Raw genomic sequence first — 23,508 nt, forward strand, 5'->3', positions numbered from 1 at the left:
GAGCCCCGGGGGAAGTCTTTGTTGTCTGTAGGGTAGATGTCGCCATTTCCTCCTCGGCCACTGAGGCTGTGTGGCCCCATGACAGTTCACAGCCCTAGAGCAGGAGCGGGAGGAGGGCAGGGGCCGAGGGTGCTGCCCTCCACCTTCTCTGAACGCCTCCGCCCTGCAGGTGGTGAGTGGTCACCTTGAGTCCTTGGAACAGCACCCAGGCACAAGCACTGCTCAGGAGAGGTGACAGGGCCGCCGTCTGTGACGCAGATTTCCCGGAAGCTTGTTCTGCCTTGGAGGAGAGGAGGAAGACGTTATACCCACACATCTAAAGTGAGCTACATGAACTCCCCCCTCCCCAAGAGTGAAAGGGGAGGAAGTGGCGCTGTGGCTCAAGTGGTAAGCACTCTCCTTGAGCTGAAGAGCGCAGGGACAGCGCCCAGGCCCAGAGTTCAAGCCCCACAACTGACAAAAAAAAAAAAAAGAATGAAAGGGAAACTTCTCCATGCAGAGCCGCCCTTGAAGCTGTTGAGTTTGAATCAACAGGCAGTCACAACACTGCCCAGAATTCCACGAGGGACCTTGGGGTTCTTGGTGTCTGGCTGTGTTGTGCTCAGTGTCTGGCAGGATCTGGGCTAGTCCTTTGGCACTGGGTGTGATTTCCTAGCAGGATGAGCCAGGTAAGGGTCCTGGGCCTTTAAGAAGCCAGAAGGGGACCCAGTTAATCATCTAACTTTATTGTGCTCTTGGGCTATAAAGGAAATGTTCTCCTGCTCTTTCTGAATATATTTTATGACGTCCATAAACAGTAAACTGTAAATGACTGGAGGGTGAGAGAGAAAGAGAGAGCGCTGGAGCGGAGGGGGACAGGAGGTGAGTCGGCCCTTCTTGTTTTTGGAAGAGGGCTGGTGACACAGCCACCCACCGCAGGAAGGAAGCCAGACAGCCAGACAGCTCCTCCCTGGCAGCGCCTGGCCCCCAGGGGTGGGCCTGGACCAGAGTGGAGCGATGCACCCCTCTGTCATTTGGGTGACCTCTTTGGTGTTTATGTCTTTGGGGCCAAGTAATGCGGCTGTGTTCCTTAATGAAAGGTTAAAAGAAAAACAGAAGCCGGGCGCTGGTGGCTCACGCCTGTAATCCTAGCTACTCAGGAGGCTGAGATCTGAGGATCACGGTTCAAAGCCAGCCCGGGCAGGAAAGACCGTGAGACTCCTATCTCCAATAAACCACCAGAAAACTGGAAGTGGCTCTGTAGCTCAAGTGGTAGAGCGCTTGCCTTGAGCTGAAGAGCTGAGGGACAGCGCCCAGGCCCAGAGTTCAAGCCCCACGACCGACAAAAAAAAAAAAAAAAAAAAAAAAGACAGAAATCCAGGAAGCTTGGGGTTTGGTTTTTGCAGCGCTCTGGGAAGCATGCATGGAGGGGATAGCATGTTTCTAGAAGGAAAGCCTGGTTCACTCTGCCTCTTTAAGTTAAGACTCACAAGGTGTAGTGCACCTTGTGGCTGCATGGTCTAAGACCTGTGTGACACAAGCCCCCAGGGCCTCAGGAGTGGCACCCGCAAGCTGTGTGGGGTTTCTTGTGCTGTTGTTGCAGGTCAGAGTCTTGGTGTGCACACTCCAGGGCCCTGGGCTTTCCTCCCTTCCGTGCAGGGTGGGCGGGGCAGGAAGGCGGGCTTTGCCAGCAGGGGAGGGGATGAGCTCCTGGGCAGCTCTGGGAGCATTGTACAGGTAGGAGGGCAGGCTGCCAGTCAGCTGGCTGGCAAAGGCGAGGAGCCAAAGGCTAGGCTTTCCTGTGCCCCCACCCATGGGGCCAAGTGCACTGGGCAGGAACAATTCCTGGAAGAAGTGGGCGAGGCCGGGGCAGATTCTGTGACGTGTTCCCTGCAGAGGCGGTGGCCTGTGCCCTGTCTCCCTGCCTGGCTATGCAGTGGGCGCGTGCCTGGCCTGCCATCCCCGGAGCTGAACCCAGTCCAAGGCCCTCAAGCTGCTCCCACCCCAGGTCCGCAAGGCTCCTTGGCCCCCACCCCTGGGCCTGTTCCGGTGGGTGGGGGCCTGGCCCTCGATGCAAGCCCATGCAGGAAGGAAGTGGTCTCAGATTGGCTCTCCACTGTCCCACGCCGTGCCCACCACCGCACCGCCTGTGGGCGCTCATCATAGGAGGAGGAAGCAGACACCGCCACCCAGCTCACCTGAGGTGTCCGCAGGGGTACAGCAGTCCCTCTGGCTGAGGCTGGGGAAGGATGGACAGACGGCAGACAAGGCCCCTTGCCAGCGCCACTGAGCCGGGCGGATCTCCTCCCTCGATGCCGAGCTGTCCACTCTAGAGACCCGCGCCCTGCACTACAGCCCTAGGCCCCCCCAAAGTCAGGGACAGGACCCCCGAAGTGTCCTGCAGAGGAGGAGTTGCACGGGGTGGCGTGGTGCTCACAGGGCAGAGTCCTTAGAAAACCCCAGCGGCCTGCAGACTTGGGCTCACTCCCCCTTGGTTTTCCTCTGTGTGCATCCGCGCCAGCATGGCTGGCTTCCCCTTCCTCCCGACTCTTGTTTCTCTCCCCCTGTGCTTCTGAGCAAACCTTAGGGTCTACAGGGACCCCCAAGACACAGTCAAGTCCCACTGTGACTTGCCAGTACCCCTATTGCTGGTTGTTCTCAGAGCTACCCAAACATTTCATTAGCGACAGAATCCCTGGCATCCGCAGTAACACAGCGCCGGACTCGACGCTGCAGATAGGAGGCGTGGCCGATGGGAGGCGCAGTGATGGGAGCCGCAGCCAATGGGAGGCGCAGCGATGGGAGCCGCAGCCAATGGGAGGTGCAGTGATAGGAGCCGCAGCCAATGGGAGGCGCAGTGATGGGAGCCGCAGCCAATGGGAGGCGCAGCGATGGGAGGCGCGGCAATGGGAGGCGCAGCGGTGGGAGGCGCAGCGATGGGAGCCGCAGCGATGGGAGCCGCAGCCAATGGGAGGCGCAGTGATGGGAGCCGCAGCCAATGGGAGGCGCAGCGGTGGGAGCCGCAGCCAATGGGAGGTGCAGTGATAGGAGCCGCAGCCAATGGGAGGCGCAGTGATGGGAGCCGCAGCCAATGGGAGGCGCAGCGATGGGAGGCGCGGCAATGGGAGGCGCAGCGGTGGGAGGCGCAGCGATGGGAGCCGCAGCCAATGGGAGGCGCAGTGATGGGAGCCGCAGCCAATGGGAGGCGCAGCGGTGGGAGGTGCAGTTATGGGAGCCGCAGCCAATGGAGGCGCAGCGATGGGAGGCGCGGCCATGGGAGGCGCGGCCATGGGAGGCGCGGCCATGGGAGGTGCGGCCATGGGAGGCGCAGCAGCACAGCGATGGGAGGTGCGGCGATGGGAGCCGCGGCCATGGGAGGCGCAGCCATGGGAGGCGCAGCAGCACAGCGATGGGAGGTGCGGCGATGGGAGCCGCGGCCATGGGAGGTGTGCTGACACGGGTGCCGGGCCCAGAAAGCCCAGAGCCACGGCTTTCAGCCTCCCCGAGGGTGCAGTGCGCTCCAGGTCATTAAGACAAGCATTGAGAGGGTTTGCTCATCTGTAGAAATGAAAACACGTTTTAAAAGAGCACCTAAAACTAAAAGAAGTGCTGCGTGGAAAGGGGCGGGTGATGCACAAGGGGAGGGCAAGCGGAGCGTGAGGAGGGCGGCCTGGTCACAAGAGGGTGTGTGAGGCTGGGCACCGGTGCTCGGCCTGTCATCCCAGCTTCTCAGGAGGCTGAGATCCGAGGCTTGCAGTTCACACGAGCCCAGACAGACAAGTCTCCAATTAAATTATCTCCAATTAACCACCAAAAAAGCTGGAAGTAAAAAAAAAAAAAAAAAAAAGCTAAGAGGCATCACCCAGGCCCTGAATTCAAGCCCCAGCACCAACATACACACACACACACAGACACACACACAGACACACCGCCCACAAAATATGCAGATACAGAAGTGTCACAGTAAAACCATTAATATGCCCAATTAATATGCATTCACGATTACGGTAAGTGAGCACTTGCAGGGCATTGCAGATGGGATCCTGGCTGCTCAACCTGCAGTCAGCTGTGCCTATAGCCAGGACAGAAGTACAAGCAAGGTGACACCAGGTAGTGCCGGCCACACATAGCTCCCTGTGACCGCAGTGGCAGTGAGAAGCACGAGAAGAAGATGGCAGGCCTGGCGCAGCCCGGAGGTCTCACACCACAGCCCACGTGTAAGTTCTGAAGCCCACTGGGAGGAACGGCGCTGGAGGAGGTCCAGCGATGGAGGCACACACCAGCTCGGGACGGTGCTGATGCACCCGCGGTGGCCAGCCTTCCTCTGCTGAGAGAACACAGAGGTTTGTGCTGGGAGCTCTTCGTCCCACACTGCCTGCTTTGCACTAAAGTACCAGTTGGTAATGGAGGTGAAGACTGGTTCTGGGCTGGCTCCACAGATGACGTGGGTACGGTAGTATGGGAGCTGAGGTATAGCTACACCAACTAGGCTACCAACATTTGCTTCGGGCACCGACCTGGGCAGAAGTGTGGGATGGAGTGGCTTGAGGTATAATTACTGCCAGCTCTGGAGGCTCACACCTGTACTTCCATCTACTTGGGAGGCTGACTGTGAGGATCCCAATGTGAGGCCAACTGGGCAGAAAAGTTCAGTGTGATCCCTCCAGGCTGGGCTCAGTAGCACATGCCCCTCATCCTGAGTGACGGGAGAGGCTGACATCGAGAGGATTGTGGCTCCAGGTCAACCCAGGCAGAAGAGTTTGCAAGACTCTCCTTGGGGGCACCTGCCTGTACCCCAGCAACAACGGGAAGCCCAAAGTAGAGCGTGGCTCAAGTTCACACCCAAGCCGAAAGCAATCCCTCATCCTAAAAATAATCAGTGAAAAACTAGGCTAGCGCTTTGGATCCGTGGTACAGTCCCAGCCTAGCAATTGCTAGGTCCTGAGTTCAAACCCTAGCAGTGCCCAAGAAATTCTACCCCAAAAGCCCAAAGGAAGACTGTTCTTTGGTGCAGGGCGGCCTTTTCCCAGCTCCTGTGCTAGCAGCTCAGGCCTGCAGGGCCTGGACAGCCAGCTCGTGAGGGCGACAGAGACGCCAGGATCCCGCTGGTGTCTCCCTCCATTTCCCACAGCTCCGTAGCCCCCACTAGCCACGAATCTGGTTCTCTTGATTTGTTGTCCTAGAGAGTTCCATGAACGCAATCACACAGAATAGTTTTGGGGACTGGCTGTCTTCCCTTTGCCCAGAATGCCGCAGTGCGCACGACTGCTTTCTGCAGCCGTTGTTGGCGTCTTCCTGCGGCTGAGTGGCGCCGTGTGGTGTGGCTCAGTGCGGGGCTCACTTCCCTTTGGGGCTCTTCCAGCTCTCACTGCTGCAAGCTCTGGGTCCAGGTGCTAAGCTGTGTCGTGCTTGCCTGTTTCACTCTTGTATGTGTGTGTTGGTACTGGGACTTGAATTCAGGGCTTGGGCGACGTCCCTTATCCTTTTCACTCTAGGAAAGCATTCTACCACTTGAGCCACAGTGGCCCCTCCCAGCTTCGCACTCCTATCCTCAGATCTCAGCCTCTTCCTGAGTAGTTAGGATTACAGATGTGAGCCCTGGTGCTGTTTCTAATGCTGAATTGTGATCTTTGAGTCTGCATTCACCACGTTGTCAGAAACATGCCTTGCAGACATTTCCTCCCAGACGACAGCTTGCTTTTCATTCTCCTGGAGGGATCTTTCCCAGAGGAGAAGGTTCCATTTACCAATTGCCCCTTTTGTGGTTTGTGGTTTTGGTATTACATCTAAGAACTCCTGTCTTTGCCTAACATTGTGATGATACCCTGCCCCCCATGGTGTTTTATTTTCTGTAAATGTTTTGTTGCAGCCATAATTTACTTTGCATTGATGTTTTTTTCTTTTTTGGTGCCAGTCCCGGGACTTGGCACTGTCTCTTAGTTCTCGCCCAAGGATGTCCTTCTACCTCTTGAGCCACAGCACTGCTTCTGGCTTTTTGGTGGTAAATTAGAGAGAAGAGTCTCACATACTTCAAACTGAACATCAGATCTCAGGCTCCTGAGCAGCTACGATCACAGGCCTGAGCTGCCAGCTCTCCCTTGGTTTCATTTTGTTTTGGGGGGATGGGGGTCCGGTCGTGGGGCCTGAACTCTGGGCCTGGGCGCTGTCCCTCAGCTCTTCAGCTCAAGAGCTAGCACTCTACCACTTGAGCCACAACGCCACTTCCAGCTTTTTTCTTATGTGGTGCTGAGGAATCGAACCCAGGGCCTCAGGCATGCAAGGCAAGCGCTCTACCACTGAGCCACCTTCCCAGCCCCTCTCCCTTGGTTTTTTAACTGGCCTGGCTTGCACTGATACTGATGTAAATTGTGAAGTTTGTCTGCTTGTGTAAGTCAGTTGCTCCAGCACCATTTGTTGAAGAGACTCTCTTTCCTTCATCCATTTGCCTTTGTTCCTCAGTCAGATAAACCAGTGATGCCCCTAGGCATCGGTGGCTCCTGAGAGGCTGAGATCTGAGGATCACAGTTTGAAGCCAGCATAGGTAGGAAAGTCCATCAGAATTCTTACCTCCACTGAACCAGCGAAAAGCTGGAGTTGGAAGTATGGCTCAAGAGGCAGAGGCTCAGCCCTGAGAGGAAAGTCAAGTGAGAGTTGAAGGCCCTGAGTTCAAGACCCAGCACCAAAAATAAATAACCATATGTGAGGCACACTGCGGGTATGAGTCCACGGTGCCGGCTGTGTCTGCGAGCACACTCCCGCCCTTCAACCGCAGCAGGCAGCCCTTATTACCGCAGCTCCTTAGTAAGTGTTAGATCGCATAGCCCCATTCCGCCTCCTTTCAAAATCATTCCAGCCCATTTGTCTTGATAAATGTTAGACCAATCTTGTCCATGTCTGCAAAAAAAAAAAAATAGTGTTGCAAAGATTTTGGTAGAAATTTCATTATATCAATTTGTGGAGAATTGGTATTTTTTGCTCTGTTGAATTCTAAGATCAATATGATCATTATTTGTATCGACTTCCATTTCCTTCACGATTGCTTTGGAGTTTCAGCATGTAAACTCTTCATGTTTTTTACTAGGTATATACTAAGTCGTGGAGTGGTTATAAATGGTATTATGTCTTTAATTGCTGGCTGTTACTAGTACATTTAAATGCAGCTGAATTCTGTCCGACTGCCAGCCTGTGGCCTCACTGAACCCCTTTGTCAGCTGTAAGAGGTTTTATTGCCGATTCCTTGGTCTGCGCCATATAAACCATGATGTCAGGGGCAGAGGCAGTTCTGTGTCTTCCTCGCCCCTCATGCCTGACGTTTTCTTGTCTTGCCTGTGGCGCTGTTAGAACTTGCTCTGTGCATTAAAGAGTGGTGAGGTCAGACATCTTTCCTTGTACCATCATAGACAGAAAACATGAGTCTCTTGCCACAAAGTGTGGTGTTAGCTGAGGAAGTTTTGTTCAAGCCTTTGTATAAAATCAATTTGAGACATTTCCTCTCCATTCCTATTGTTCTTAGACTTCTATCATGAATATGTAGAGAGTGTGTCAAATGCTTTTTATGAATTAGTTGATATGATCGTCGTTAATTCAATATATTACACTAAGCAGTTTTCCAACACTGCACCTGCCTGTTATCCCTGGAATCACTCTACTTAATCTTGTGCTTAATACTTGTATTTTTTGACATTGCTGAATTCTAGTTTCTGAAATTTTGTTCATGATTTTGTGTCTTTGTGCAGGGTGTAAATTTGTACACTTGTAGTTGTCTCTTCGTTGTTTTTTGTGGCTCTGTAGATTTGGTTTCAGACTAGTCATGCTGGCTTCATAAAATGAATTGGAAAGTTCTCTTTTCTGTTTTCTGGGAGAGGTGGGTTAGAATCACATTAACTTCTTAAATATTTGGTAAGCTTCACCAGTGAAACTGAGCCTAAAGATCTCATACCAGGAGCTTTTCAGTCACAAAGCCCATTTCCTTAACAGGAATAGGCGTTGAGATTACCCACTTCATCTGGGATAAGTTGTGGTAGAAATTGGTTTGCTTTATCTGAAAGACTCGGCTGCTGGGTTTGGGGGTGTTACCTCTGAGGCCCTGTGGTGGTCCCTTGTATCTCCCTGGTACTGCGCCATTTCTGTCTTCGTCTCTGTGTTTCTTTGACAGTCTTGCTCGACTTATTGATCTTTTCAGAGAACCAATTCTTTGTTCTTTACATTGGTTTTCTACACTGTTTCTTTTCTGTTTCTCTGGTTTCTACTCCATTATTCTCTTCCCTTTCTGCTGTTGAAAGTTTCTTTTTGCTTCTCTTCCTGTCGTTATTAAAAGTAGAATCAGGTGGCTGAGTTGAGATTTTCCTCCACCTGTCTAATGTAGGCACTAGCGCCTTAGTACTCCGTGAGAGCAAAATCCAAATGTGTTATCTTTTCATTTTTATCTTCCTGGAGCCTTCCTCTTTGATCCAGGAATTCTTTAGAAGTATATGCTGTTTCTGAGCGCTCAGAGATTGTCCTGTTATCTTGAGTTCTTGTGTTGATTCTGCTGGGGTCAGAGAACATACTGTACATCCTTTCTGTTCTTTTAAATTCGCGGAGGTTTGTTTTCTGGCCCAGAATCTGGTCTACCCGGTGTATGCCTTGCAGACACCTGAAAAGAATTTGTGTTTTTTGCAGCTGGGTGAAGTACTGTATAACTGTGGGTTCTTAGGAGATTTTGAGACCATTAACCAGGTTTACTGATGAGTTGCCTTTTCTAAAGCCTTCATCACAAGGAATCTAACCCTGAGTCTCCCGGGGGAGCGTGAAGGATTTCAGCAGCCCTAGCAGTCAGGGGCCGCTCATCTTCCCTCATGATCCTTGGACCAGCCAGCAGCTCAACCTGCCGCTCTAGAAACAGGTCCTGGCTGGCACGCTCACTGTATAGAACACAGAGTCATTGCTTTTCCTCTCATCTAATCGTAGAAGGTGGACACCGGGAGCTTCGTGTCTGCCCCGACTCTAGGGAAGGTTATGACTTAGGATCACCCTCCACAGGAGACTCTGGGTGAAAATGATGCTGTTATCGCAGGCAGGCTCCGTGGTAAATGGGAGGCCAGGCAGCCCACTGAGATCAGGAAGCAGGTGGAGGGAGCGGCAGGGGCTAGGCCCGGCCCCCATTGGGTGCAGGAAGTTTTCCAAGCTGGTTCCTTGCAGGGAGTTGGAGTTGACTTTAAAGCAAGCCGCCATGTGTGCCCGGAGGTCCCATTGTGACTGAGAAGGGGTCACGGTCTGGAGGTGGGGCGAGTCCGACAGGCAGCCAGCAGCTGGGCCAAGAGAGGTGGTCACCAGGAGGAAGATGTTTAAGGCAGACATCGGGAAGGATCTGCTGAGCCACCGGCAGGCGGAGGGACTGGAGACCATGTGACAGCCCCCCTCCCCGTGTAAGAGTCCGCTGTGTATACGTCAAGCCACACGAAGTTACAGGAGCTCGCTGCAGGCAGGTGAAGTAAGGAGGGCTTACAAATTGAATTTAGGGGGCTGGAAAGGTGGCTCCGTGGTAGAGTGCTTGCCTTGCATGCATGAAGTCCTGGGTTTGATTCCTCAGTACTATGTAAGCAGAAAAAGCTGGAAGTGGTGCTGTGGCTAATTGGTAGAGCACTCACTGGTCTTGAGCTGAATTGCTGAGGTACAGCGCCCAGGCCCCACGACCAACACACACACACACACACACACACACACACACACACACACACACACACACACACACACACACACACACACACACACACACACACACACACACACACACACACACACACACACACACACACACACACACACGAATTAAATTGAAAGTAGTCGTGGTGGCACACAGCATAACTCCAGCACCAGGGCTGAAGCAGGAGGATTGTGAGTTGGACAGCCTGGGCTACACCTAAAATCACAAAGTTAGATTGTGTGTGTGTGTGCACGCGCGCGTGCTCACGTGTACGCACACTCCTGCCATTGCTGAGGCTTGACCTCTAGAACTGAGGGCCTCATGCTCTCACTTGGCTGAAGGCTGGCCTCCACCGCTTGAGGCTCGCCTCCCTGTCTGGCACTTTTGGCAGTTGATTGATAAAAGTCTCACAGACTTTTTTGCCTGGACTGGCTTTGAACCAAGATCCTCAGATCTCAGCCTTCTGAGAATGTAGGATTAGAGGCGTGAGCCACCAGTGCCCGGCTCTCTTTTTTTTCTTTCTACAAAATGAATATTGTTCAATATAGAAAATTCAGAAGATATTGGGAAGCAAAAACTAAAAATTTATTTTAGAGTATGTTCTCTCCTGCGTTTTAAAAATGGAATCCCTCTGTCCACTCCTTTCTTCGGGAGGCAGGGTCTCCTGTGCGTCTGGAGCTTCCAGTGTGGATCAGTTTCAGGGCGTTGCTGCACAGAATGGGGTCCCCTGCATGGGGCTGGCCAGGAGCACAGGAAAGGACAGGTTACAGTCAGCCTGGGACCCGAGGCCTTGTAAAACCAGCCCCAGCCCAATTTTACAGGCCAGACAGCCGGGGACCTGGCCCACTCCGCCCACCCGCTTCCTCCCTGCGGGCCGTCACGAGACCCGTGTGGTTTTACTCAGGACATGCCTTGAACCCGCTTCATCTCAATCATTGCCCCATAAAATGAGCGCTCAGGAAAAGCACCCCTCATTAGAGACCCCAGGCCTGCTTGCTTTCCTAACTGTGCCAGTGCCCCGAGAACACAGGGCCAGGACACTGCTGAAGGTCTACTGTCAGCAGTCAGGAGGGGACAGAGACCACCCCAGGTCCCGGGAGGCCCTGGCAGCGCCTGCCCCCCCCACCCCCTCTCACGCCCCGCCCCCCCAGCACACCCCACACCCCTGCGCTATCTGTCTTTCTTCTTTGGTTTGTAGAGCGAGAAGAGCTAACCCAGGGCGTGCTGGCCCAGGTGGCGGAGCAGCTCTCCAGGTACTGCGTCCTCTCAGCGCCCGGCCCAGCCCCGTGGGCGTGGCTCTCCGTGCAGACGCAGCCCCGGCTGCCGGGCCCCTCCTGTGACTTCCGTAGCCAAGCCGGCTGGGTTCACCCCACCCAGCACCTTGTCCCAGAGACCCGTCCAACATCACTGTCAGGATGGGAGCACCGGGCGCAGGGACTTTGTCTTGGGAGACCCAGAGCCCACCGCAGAGCTTGGCACCATGTTAAAAACAAGCTTCCCCGCTAACCGCCTGCTCACGGAGAGGTTTCTTTTCCATTCCAAGTCACCCTTCCAGTCCACATCACTGGCTGGTCCCACTGTGGCCTCCCCCTCCCGCTTGGTTCTCACGGTGAATGGCCTGTAGCCCCGAGGGCCCCAAAGCCAGCCGTGCCCGCTCAGCCAGGCTGCCCCGGGCTGCCCCAGGGGTGAACCTGGGACTTGGTGTCCTCCCGCAGGAGGTCCACTGCCCTGGTCACAGGAGGGAATGTTCCCCAAGTCTGGCTGGGGACACTGAGTCCCTTAAGAGCTGCCCCACCAGCCTCGGTCCCCACCCTCTCCCGGCCTGCACCGGGACCCACCCAGGGCGTGGAGTCACAGTCATCTTTGAAGGTTTTATGGGTTATACTCTTTCTTTTTTTTTTTTCTTTTCTCCCTAGAGCATTTAAAATCAATGAACTGAAAGCGGAAGTTGCAAATCACCTGGCGGTGCTGGAGAAACGGGTAGAATGTGAGTGACTTTTTTCTTTGCTGCTTATGTGTCCTTTAATCCCCCTTAGAATTCACCACCAGGAACCATGAAGACAAGGTGCGTGCTGTGGGGTGCAGCCCCTGCTGTGCGTGCTGCGGGGTGCAGCCCCTGCTGTGCGGGAGGTGTTTGGGAAACATCTTTCCTCTCAGCCAGGGCTCAGACAGGTCTCAGCCTTGCAATGCGCAAGGCAGAAGAGCCTGCCGGGAAAGCCCAAGGTGAGCCTCTGCTGGCCCGTCCACCTGTTCCTGGATCCATACTCCTGCACATTGAAACCTGGGACTGGGCCATATCTTGGACTGTGTCGGCAGCATGCTTAGCTCTTGGTTTCTAGTCACCCCATGAGGAAAGTAGAAAAACCATACCAAGCAAGAGAGAGTGGGTTCCACTCTATTGGGTCACCAGAAAGCCCAGATTCTGGGAGGAAAGCAGCCTCCCATCCCTCGTGCCTCCCCCTCCCCCACTCACCCCCCTCCCCTCGCGATCATCGGAGGGCTGCGGTTTGGATTCCACTCGCCTGCCCAGCCTGCATCCCACTGGTGCACCGTAGCAGCAGGATTGTCACGGTCCAGGTGGAGGCTGGTCCGTAATTCCCACCGTTCTTTTTTGTGCCGGTACTAGGACTTGAACTCGGCCTCGACACTGCCCCTTCCAGCTTCTTTGCTGAGGCTAATGCTCTATCACTTGAGCCACAGTTCCCCTTCTGGCTTTTTGCCAGTTGATTGGAGGTATGAGTCACTTGGATTTGTCTTCCCGGGCTGGCACCAAACCTCGATCTTCATATTGCAGCTCCTGAGCGGCTAGGATTTCAGGTGTGACGCCCACAACCCTGCTTTGGCACCTTATTTATGAACTCAGTCTGAGTGGAAAAAAAACAAACAAACAGGAGGCCATTAAGCATCAGGTATCCACCCTTCTCCAAAAAAAAAAATCTGGATGATCTATCCTTGTAAGATGACTGATCATCGTTTTTTTTTATATCTTGTTCTAATTATAATTTTTCAAGAAAGGAAACTTGGATGCCTGAAAGTCCTGATTCAGGTCACTCATTTGCAGTGAGGTTTTTAGGCTTTTCAAAGTGTGTCAACTTGTTTCAGACTCGTTGGATTATTCAGTTGTGATGACATTTTTGTTTTGCCTCTGGACGGAGCCATTCAGCAATTAGACAAAGAACTCACCGTGGGAGCGGTGTCGGCCACTCCTCAGGAAAAGTCAGTCCCTGCTCTGCACACCAGTGAGAGAGCAGCTCCTGGGCACCAGAGCACAAGGCTGGCAGAGAGCAGGGGTGACAGGTCAAGGTCGGCCCAAGCAGAATGACTTTTGTGGGACTCTCATCTCAAATAGTTGTGGGTGCAGTTGCATACAACTGGCATCCCAGAGCCATGGGTGCACAAGTTGGGATGGCAGCCCGGGCTGGCCAAGGAGTAAAGCAAGACCCGGCCTCGAAAATAATGGAAGCAAACCAAAAGGACTGGAGGTGTGGCTCAAGGGGTTGAGCCCCTGCCGAGCAAGCATGAGGCCCTGTGTTGAGTGCCCAGTACCTAAAAGAAGGAGCTTACTGAGAGAGTGCTTGGCTGTCACGCATGAGGCCCTGCATTTAATTCCTTGGTATCACATACACACAAAAAAAATTGATTTTAGCACCGTGGCTCCTAGCTACTCAGGAGGCTGAGATCTGAGGATTGCGGTTCAAAGCCAGCCCAGGCAGGAAAGTCCATGGGACTCATCTCCAATGAACCACCAGAAAACCAGAAGTGGTGCTGTGGCTTAAGCAGTAGAGTGCTCGCCTTGAGCTGAAGAGTGCAGGGACAGCGCCCAGGTCCAGAGTTCAAGCCCCACGACCAACAAAAAAAAAAAAAAAATAGAGCTTCTCTGGGACTCCTTCATGGCACGGATTTAAAGAAACCAACTGGCAGCCTTGAGCAGAAAAGGATTTTGCCAAGGATTCTGGGCAGCACCCACCTGCTCTCGGGAGAGCTCAGTGCCATGTGCAAAGCCTGGACTGTGCCGATCCAATGCTGCACGGCCGAGGGTGCCGGGCCTGGGCGTCGCCGCGAGGCCCCGCTGCTCCCGCGCTCCAGCCTGGGGTCCTCAGCCCTCGCATCCCTGATGCTGCAGCACGCCTCAAGCCACTGCTTCCTATCTCTGGCTGCAGATGCAAAGCCTGGGCACACTGTGCCAGGTGCCAGACCCCAGCTGCAAGGGAAACCCGGGAGCCGGCCTGGGTTCCTCTCCACGGACGGCAACAAAGCACCGCAGCCTGGGTGGCTTCAGCAGCAAAAAGGCATCTCCACAGCGCTGGAGGTAGGAGATTCAAAACAAGGCGCCTCTCACGGGCATCTGATGATTTTGAGAATGCCACATCAACACAGCCAGCCTCTGCTGTGACTGCCCCAGCCCCCACCGTCACGGGGCCCACCTGGGACTGTCACGTCTCCCCTGCCCATCTCTCAAGAACACACACGGGCTCTGAATCTAGATGGCCTCAGCTCAGCTTCTCTAACGGATTGTCTACAAAGGATCTTTCTTCACTTGGAGTCACATTCTCAGTGTTGCAGGAGGTTAAGATATGAGCACAAGGCTGGTGCTGGTGGCTCACACCTAATCCTAGCTACTCAGATGGCTGAGATCTGAGGATCAAGGTTCAAAGCCAGCCTGGAAAGGAAAGTCCACGAGACTCTTATCTCCAGTTAAGCAGCTAAAAGTCTGGAAGTGGAGCTGTGGCTCAAGTGGCAGAGCTCAGATGTGTGCACTACAGATGACGTATGCACAGTTCGGCCCACGCAATGAGGACCCAGCTTTTCCGACTTCCTGGTGGGAGCCAGCCACCACGGAGCAGGAAATTCTCCAACCCTGGGAAAGGATTGCAGCCATAGGAGGTTTGGAAGTGAGGTGTCAGCAGGGCCTGACCTCTGGAGGCGAGGCAAGGCGTGTGACTCAGCCACCCTGGTGGGCAGACGTGCCTCCCTCCCCCGAGGGACGCTGTTTGCTCGGGCCCTGCTCCTCTCCTGCATTTCTGGGTGGCCACTCCCCAGGCTGAGGGGCTGCCTCTCCATGGCTGAGGATGCCCCCGTCTCTGAATTTGATCTCAACCAAATCACACACGCATCAAGTGTAATCACAGGCCCAGGATGCAGGCACAGCTACCCTGTTGGGACACACAGGCCCACCTCTCCCCACATCTGTCCACCTTCCAGAACTTTCTGTCACTTGAGCATCAACAAGATCAAGCTGTAGGAGTCTTGCTGTAAATGTTAACCGCCCCCTGTGGCAAGCCCACGTCCCTGAAGGCTTCCCGCTCTCCCCCCTCCGCCCCCTGCCCCGGCCTTCCTGTTGGAAGCTGGACCCGAGCGCCAAGATGCCAGGAAGAACCCCATGGCAAAGGAGCAGTGACTCTGACCAGGCAGCTCCTGTGCGCCCTCCACTGGCCGCCCCCAGCTCCTACGCCCTCCACTGGCCGCCCCCAGCTCCTACGCCCTCCACTGGCCGCCCCCAGCTCCTACGCCCTCCACTGGCCACCCCCAGCTCCTGCGCCCTCCACTGGCCACCAGGACCGCTAGCGCCCTGGTTGCAGCCACACACACACCAGCCTGAGATTCAGTGCGTATGCTTCTGTCCATCCTTGCAAAGGAGAGAAGTTTCCCTGTCCAGGAACAAGTGCCCAGGACCAGAGCTGGATGCATGCCTTAGGGCACAATAGGCAGTGTCCCTGAGAAGGTGTGCCCCACTTGCCCCCACCATGGGAAGCCCATCGGGGTGGGGCGCCACAGGCTTCCCCTGCCACTCTGATGGGGGAGGGGGCCTTAGGAACCTGGGAGGTCCCGAGGCAGGCCCTGCTTTTCCTTTGGAAAGTGACGTTTATTTCCAGCAGTTCTGCAGAGCCAGGCTTGATGGGAAGGAGTGGGGTGACTTCGTGGGGGGGGGGGGTTTGCATCCTTCTGCATGCATAAAAACTGAGGTGTGCTGATAAAACACCAGGCTAATCTTCCTCTTCCTGAGAGCGTTGGAGGCTTCCGGGCCATACCTGCGGCCTGTCTGCTGCCGCACAGTCCCCGGAGCTGGCTGCACTTCCCAGCGGGACCCGGGACTGCAGTATCACCCAGCTCTGCTCATCCTCAACCCGGCCTGTTTGTTTTCTTATCTGCTCTGGGGGCCTCGAAGAGCTTTGTATTTCGATGGGATTTTAGTCCTTGCTGGGGAAGTTTGGTTTTTTAGGCACTAGGGCTACATTTTCCCCCTTTTCTGTTGGAGATAAAAGACTCGGGCCCTCCCCTGGCACCGACACGTAGGGGAGGGGCTCCTCTCTGACTGCAGCCGTGTGCCACACGTGGGGGCTGAGTTGCTGTGCCAGCCGGGCGGGGAGCTGGGGGTGAGACGCACAGCCGCACGGGCCACGGTGGGAAGGTCTGAGCTCCTCCCCTCTCACCCACGATAACCCTGCTGTGATGTGTCTCTTTGTCACCAGTGGAAGGACTTAAAGTAGTGGAGATCGAGAAATGCAAGAGTGACATTAAAAAGATGAGGGAGGAACTGGCCGCCAGAAGCAACAGGTAAGGTCTGCGCCGGGAGAGCCACAGCTGCTGGGCGTGGGAGGGCTCCCACAGAAACCCAGCAAGCAGGGGGCCGGGGCCTTCACACCCCTAATCTGCTGCCAGTGGGGGGTGTCAGGGCTGTTGAGAGGAGCTTTGTAACCCTGTGGCTGTCCAGTTGGCGTTGATGGCTAAGGAAGGCTCTGGAGAGGAGCGCACGGCACACGGGGTAATGTGTGTGTTGTAATCCATCAGCCTGAAGGAACTTGATGTCGTTTGTAAAGAAAACTAACAGTGAGCAGACAAAAGCATCTGGCAGACAGGATGAGCCTCCTGTCCCCATCCCCAGGACTCTGAATAGAGAGCATTGGTCTGTCTGTCCATCTGCCCATCTGACTTGGCAGGGAAGAGAGACCGAGTCTCTGGGCTGAAGCTTGTTAAGTTGGAGCTTTCTCTGCACAGTGAAGAGAAGGGGTAGGGGCGGCTCCTTCCCTCTTAGGGGAGCAGAGTGCACTGGGTAGGGGTGAGCCTGGCTCTGTACGCGCACACGGTGGCTGCTGAACCTGAAACACCGTGAGCCACGTCAGCAGGAGCCCACTGATGTCCGCAGGGACAGCAGAGGCCATGCGGCCTGGCCCACCAGCCCCGGCAGCCTCTCCTCTCCTGAGGCTCAGGCTTCTCAGAACTGTCCTCCAAGGGGGAAGAGGCTCGATGGCAGGTCCACAGGGGACCCCAGCGCCACGGGAGGAAGAGTGGGCGTGGCATGCGCCAGCTTCTCCGGGCTGGGAAGGCTGCAGGGTCACAGGTGCTGATGGAGGGCTCTAGAGGTCTGTGATCTCCATGCGCATCCCAGACAAATGGCCTTGACCGTGGACCGAGCCCCAGGGGAGGGGAGGCAGGAAGCCCAGGAAATGAAGGGGAAAATGGGCTCCAAATGGAATGAAAAGCAAAGGCACCCTGCCAGCTGCTCTGCTAGCTGGAGGATGCTTGTTCCCATGGCAACAGGACTCTGGGGGCGGGGCCACTGGCCAGCGCAGGTCAGCAGCCCATCTGTGCCCAGGGCCTCTGTGTACCAAGGAGGAGCTGGACTCCCGCGGTCAGGCATCCTGCCTGAGACAGCACTGTGCACATGTTTGTACAAACAAGGTTCAAAGCAGAAAGGAAATCATAGTGCAGTTATCCAAACTGCACAGACCAAGTTCCTGAGTGCTCAGAAATGTGCCCGGAGTGGTGGTGGAAACGGCTGTTTGGTACACTCCGTGGCTTCGGGTCTTTTGTTATTACTGTTTTGCTAAATCTATTAGAATCCCTTCTGCACAGCAAACTGTCGTGGCAATCCTGGTGATATTCACAGTGTAGCGCTGGGATGAAGAGCAGCAGTACTGAAAGCTTCTGTTTAGAAAATAAATATGCTTGTTCTTCTGAGTTTGAAAGTAGTGTCAGCTCCTGCTGCAACTTCCAGACTACCAGATGGGGTGGGGTGTCACCCACGATGGCACTGGCCAGAGATGCCCCGTTTAAACGGGACACGCGGCCAAATGTTTCCTGGCGTGCACATATCCGGTTGTTTAGAATGAAGTGTCCAAGCAGTAGATTCGCTTTGAACTAACACTCAGCGCTTTGACTTTCCCCCATGAGGCCCAGTTCAGCTGGCCTCCTTAGCCCACCGATGTGTTCTTCAGCCTTGTAGCTTATCAGCTTTTCTGCTCGGCCCTGCAGTTCAGACTGAGCGTGACCTCTTTGTTGTCCCTGTCTCTTGACATTGCTTGGCTTTCCGCCACTCCCTTCCCTCCCCAGCGGCACAGGTCCCACCTCCGCACCCGGGGTGGCTTCTGCACTTCCCGTGAGGAGCGCGCACAGGGGTGAATCCTGCACTCCCCGTGAGGAGCGTGCACAGGGGTGAATCCTGCACTTCCCGTGAGGAGCGTGCACAGGGGTGGCTCCTGCACTTCCCGTGAGGAGCGTGCACAGGGGTGAATCCTGCACTCCCCGTGAGGAGCGTGCACAGGGGTGAATCCTGCACTTCCCGTGAGGAGCGTGCACAGAGCTTTTTGCCTGAGTGTCACTCTGGCCCTGGGGTAGCCACATGACCTTCTCTGTGGCTCTCACTGCATGATCCTAAATGAATGTTCCAGAAGATGGGACTCTACTCCCAGATCAACTTCTGCTGCATTTCGCACACTGCTGTGCTGGTCCCTGTCCCCTGCCCCCCTGTATGGTAGACCCCAAATGAGCCAGGGTGTCCCCCCTCCCAGCCAGGCCATACCCGGGGGTGGGGGGCATGCCTCCTCCTGCCTCCCGGGGAAATTCATCCCCACACAGCCTCCCAGGGCAGCCTTCCAGAATAATCCTGCAGGCTAGCTGGCTCAAAACCACATCTGTCTCCTCTGTTCAGAGATGAGAGAGCTTGATGCTAAGTGGAGAAGAAAGCCGGATAGAAAATCCATCTGGGGAGCTCGGGAACACTGCAGAAGTCCCCCAGGAGCAGGGCACAGGCGCCGCACGCTCCAGCCATGTCTTGGAGTCCCACACAAAGCTTTCAGTGCATCGGAAAGCAGAGCTAGGCTGGGCACTGGAGGCTCACTCCTGTAATCCTAGCTACTCCAGAGACTAAGATCTGAGGATTGTAGTTCAAAGCCAGCCTGGGCAGAAAAATCTGTGAGACTCTCATCTCCAATTAACCACCCCATGGAGCTGTGGCTCAACTGGTAGAGTGCCAGTCTGGGGCGGTGGGGGCAGGGCTGTGCAGGGCACCCTTGCCCACTCGCTCTCCAGGCCCAGCAGGGCTGCCGGGGCTGGGGGTCTGGCCCCGTGTTCTGTCTGCTCTCCCTCTGCTGGCTTCCTGTGTGCCAGTGAACGCCAAAGCTAATCTCCTTTTTCTCTGTAGGACCAGCTGCCCCTGTAAGTACAGTTTTTTTGATAACAACAAAAAGTTGAAACCTCGGCGCGATGTCCCCGCTTATCCCAAGGTGAGATGAAATTCTGGTTGGGGTTCAAGTCCGGCTCTGTGTCTCAGTGCCCAGGTGCCACCTGGCGGGCGGGCGGGCGGGCGGGCGGCCCCTCGCCGCTCTACACAGGGCCTCCGTCCCTGCCGGGCAGAGGCAGGGCAGTCTTAGGCAGAACATTATTCTCCTTGACGTTTGTTTAGCAAAAGTGATTCCAGGCGTACTTTACTTTGTGAGAAGATTATAGCATACCTACCCTCCCCCCCAACCCGGACAGCCTGCAGGTCTGCTAACCGACTCTGTTTGCACTCAAGTGTTAGCTGAAACAACTTTAAAGCTTCAAAAATCTTCATTGGATCCCTGGCCCTGAACAATAGTTTACGTGGAAAGTGCTTCCTGCCCCCCCCCGCCCCCCCACCCCCCTCCCACCGTCCTGGGGCTGGAACTTGGGCTGGGCTCTGCCCTAAGTCTCTGTGCTCCAGTCTAGCACTTTGCTACTTGAGCCACACCCCACTTCTGGCTTTTTCTAAGTACTTAATTGGAGATGAGAGTCTCATGGACTTTCCTGCCCAGGCTGGCTTCCAGCCATGATCCTCAGATCTCAGCCTCCCGAGTAACAAGGATGACACCCGCTTTTGCACAGGTTTTCTCTGCTCTGAGAGACGCTGGTTCTTAGTCATGGCCGTGCCTGGATTGAGGTCATTTCAAACAAAAGAGGTCACCATCAGCCAGGCACCAGGATCTCACACCTGTAATCCCACTCAGGAGGCTGAGATCTGAGGATTTGGGTGAGATTCGTATCTAGGAAAAAGCTTGAAGTAGAATATGGCCAAAATGGTAGAGTGCCAGCCTTGAATGAAAAAGCTAAGCAAGAGCAAGGCTCTGAGTTGAAGCCCCAGCACCGCACGCAGACAGAAATGATCATTGTCACCGTGGCCTAAGTGGAGCGTGGGTAAGGCCCCAGCTCCTGCTACCATGCTGACACTCGAACAGCCACGGCCGTGGGGCGGAGCCGGCCTGCAGGTCCTCCTGCCTGCTGGGCAGAGCCTCCGAGGGCTTCACCCTGGTTCCTGTGTGCCCATTAGCTCGTACCTAGCTCCATTGGGTCCATGCAGTGTGTAGGCGTTGCTCAGGCCTTCCCACGGAGACCAAGGTCTGTCTCCACAGGAAAGTGGATCTGGTCGCTCCTCACACTGCCTACCCCCCCCCTCCCCCGGGAGTCAAGTCACAAACCAGGCACAGCCCAGACCCAGAACACACAGGCCAGCCCTGTGCCGGGCCCTATGGAAGACCATAGCACATGCCAAGCGCTCTGCTGCATTGTGTCCTAGCCTCGTTCCTGCAGTTCCCTGATCTTGGTGGTACCCGCCTGGGAACCCTGGCTGTCGGAGTGTGTGGTTAGCTCCCAGCTACACCCAGGGACGCTTCCCAGAAGGAGCAGCTCAAAATAGCTTCTTAGCCACATTTGAATTTATGCTGTGTGAATTTTTCCCTTGGTGTCACTTTGCTGTAGTTTTTATTGGTGAGCATGTTGAGATCTGATTTACACATCTCTGGCTCCTCCTCTAAGATGCAGAGTAATGAGAATTTTAACAAATGTATACAGTCATGAAATTTCTGCACAATCACCATAGGGAAGATTGCCACCGGAAGTGGAGCCCTGGCTCGAATGATAGAGCACTAGTCTTGAGCTAGAAAGCTCAGGGACAGTGCCCAGACCCAGTTCAGACCCCAGAACTGGCACATGCGCATGCATGTGCACACACGCGCACACGCAAAATGGAGAACATTTCTATCACCCCCAAACACCCCGTTGTGCCTCTTGAGCCCTGCCCTTGACCACCCGGATGGCATTCCACCAGAAGGCAGCCCCGAGTCTGTGCGGTGTCTGTGGAGGGGGCAGGAGGGAGGAGGAGGCGCTCACGCTGGGCATCTGGCACCAGGGCCCACAGGGTCTGATCAGCATGGCCTTCTCTTCTTCCTAGTACCTGCTCTCTCCGGAGACCATCGAAGCCCTACGGAAGCCCACCTTTGACGTCTGGCTTTGGGAGCCCAACGAGGTAAGAGACCAGCCTTCAGATGCCAGGGTGGCAGCACTATAGACCCTTGGAGCCATCCCCAGGGCTCCTTCTCTCTACTTCTGTCCTTTTGAAGGGCAGCGGGAAGAGGGGAGAGCTTTGATCTCCAGGTTTAAGTTCAAAGTGACATTTCACAGTAGGACCAGGAGAAAAGAGCCCAGGGCAGGAAGGGCTCCCCAAGTCCAGCTGGTCCCAGGGACAGGGGGTCCCCCACCATGGGAGTACCCGGGGGCTGCAGCCCACAGCCAGGCACTGAGCCCACAGAGGAGCCCCCAGCAAGGGAAGTGGCTTCTGCCCAGGGCATGGGCTGCGGCCTGAAGACTCGAGGCTGCGGCCTGGGCCGCTCATTTGACTGGTTGCAAGGTATTTCTTCAGATTTCCTCATTTGCTGAGAAACACAAAAAGGAATTTTTGTTCGTTTGGATCTATTCATCAGCGATCAGCTATAATCCCGCCTTCTCCTTCACCAAGAAGAGGAAAAAAATTCCCTCATCAGCCTCTGGCTCCACTCTGTTCACGCTGCTAGAATCTGCGGGGCGCAGCTTCCCCACAGCGGGGAGACGCCAGCAGCCCCTAACAAGTTCGGCGGCTGCAGCCTGCAGAAGACAGTGCTTCACCCTGTTAGGATCTGGGATGCAAGCTGGGCGCCGGTGGCTTGTGCCTGTCATCCTAGCAGCTCAGGAGGCTGAGATCTGAGGATCATGGTTCAAAGCCAGCCCAGGCAGCAAAGTCTGAGACACACTGATCTCCAATTAATCACAGAAAAAGCTGGGCGTGGCATTGTGACTCAAGTGGTAGAAAGCTAGCCTTGAGCAAAAGAAGCTCAGGGACAGCATCCAGCCTGGAGTTCAAGGCCCAGGACCTGCAAAAAAAGAATCTGGGACACAAGATGGCCAGTACACATCACTGCCTCTGTGGGGTCTCCCACACAGGAATAGCCTTGGCGTGGCCAGAGAAGCAGAGCCCCCACCTCAGCCCCCTCACCTCAGTTTACCCCAGTAGAGCAGCAAACACACCAGGGATCCGTGGAGGGTAGCTCCCCAGCTCTGAGTGTGCGGCCTGAGGACGGGGATCCTAAGAGCTGGAGACAGTTATGGGCACCGCCATCAGAACATCTGTGAGGGCCAGGGCAGGGGGCAGGGAGCCAGAGGCCAAGCTTGGAAGAAAAGTGGCAGTGCAGCTCCAAGTCTGGACAGAGCGAGTCTGTAGAGAGAAGCATCTCACAGACAGCTGGCGGGTCCCACGCCAGCACCAGCGGGCGGGCCGCACACTTCCCACCGGTCCTCCAGGAACACCACCATGCCCAGAGTCATCTGGCTTTCTGCCTGCGGGGAGTAAGAAGAGCCAGGGCCCCCCAGTGCGCACAGCTACACGGAAACTGACCCTTGTCTCAGCTCTGAAACCTGACTTGCCGTTCTGAGCCCAATGCTGCCTGGGCGTGAGAGGCCCCGCTGGGCCGCGTGGCTCCTCACGCAGCGCTCCGGGCAGCCCAGCCCTGCGGCTTTTGCCAAGGAGCCTGAGAAAGTGCTTCCAGAAGTAGCTGCCCAGGGGTGACAGGCAGAGAGGCCCAAAGACGGGGGCCATGGAGTCCTTCGGGTCGGCGGATGCCAGGGCTTTGGGAAAGCGCAGAAGCGCAGGGACCCGCTGGGAACTCTGCAGGCCGGCGTGGGAGCAGCTGCACCGCCACCCTCCCCCACGGCAGCGGAGCAGATGGTTTCGTCTGGCGACTGTCCTCATCTCTTGACTCCCATTTCACAGCAAACATTTCGGCTTCTCGGCTTGCCGTGAACAGCCTCTGAGCCGCGGGGGTGGGGATGGAGGGGAGGGGAGAACCTCTCGCCCGATGACCCAGGCACCTGCCACCTCGGAACCAGAACCAGGACCTCGGACACCTGCACGGGGTTCCCTCGGGACCCCCATCCCCACAGCCCGGCGCCAGCAGCTTGGCACACATCTGTCTGTCTGGCTAAGAGGAAAGGCCAGCCGGCTGCCCCAGGGCTCTCCCTTCGTATGGGACAGCCCGGGCTCCGCCGGAGGTGCAGAACTGCGCTGCTACAGGTGTGGAAGGGTCGGACGGAAGAAGTCGCTGGCTGCATCTCTGCTTCCGTACGCACAGCGCATGCGCGCGCAGGGACGGACTTCAGTGGCGCACCCAGCCTTTGCTCGCTCGGTGACGAAGTACCTCAGACCGGGAGGCTGACACAGTGTGACTGTTCTGTCTCAGTCCTGGGGGCTGGAGTCACCAATGGATCCTTCTGGGGCCTCTCTGTGTGTGTCTCTCTGCCCC

At 55.6% G+C, this 23,508-nt stretch overlaps 1 protein-coding gene across 5 annotated transcripts in view; it reads left to right on the top strand.

Annotated features, from left to right (window-relative positions):
- Nucleotides 1-23,508, top strand: part of Pde9a (phosphodiesterase 9A) — a 74,458-nt gene that overhangs the window by 38,264 nt on the left and 12,686 nt on the right. For 3 of the 5 annotated variants that reach the window (XM_070030773.1, XM_070030774.1, XM_070030772.1), the window contains exons 5-9: nt 10,863-10,917; nt 11,581-11,651; nt 16,135-16,219; nt 19,086-19,167; nt 21,129-21,203. In XM_070030773.1, the coding sequence (XP_069886874.1) occupies nt 10,863-10,917; nt 11,581-11,651; nt 16,135-16,219; nt 19,086-19,167; nt 21,129-21,203 (368 nt within the window). Of the gene's footprint in view, nt 1-201; nt 322-821; nt 862-10,862; nt 10,918-11,580; nt 11,652-16,134; nt 16,220-19,085; nt 19,168-21,128; nt 21,204-23,508 lie in introns of those variants that run through there. The other 2 variants (XM_070030775.1, XM_070030776.1) reach the window with 2 other exon arrangements.

The sequence above is a fragment of the Dipodomys merriami genome, unplaced genomic scaffold, assembly GCF_024711535.1.
Source record: "Dipodomys merriami isolate MVZ:Mamm:240054 unplaced genomic scaffold, mDipMer1.0.p SCAF_2, whole genome shotgun sequence".
In the NCBI taxonomy this organism is placed as follows: Eukaryota; Metazoa; Chordata; class Mammalia; order Rodentia; family Heteromyidae; genus Dipodomys; species Dipodomys merriami.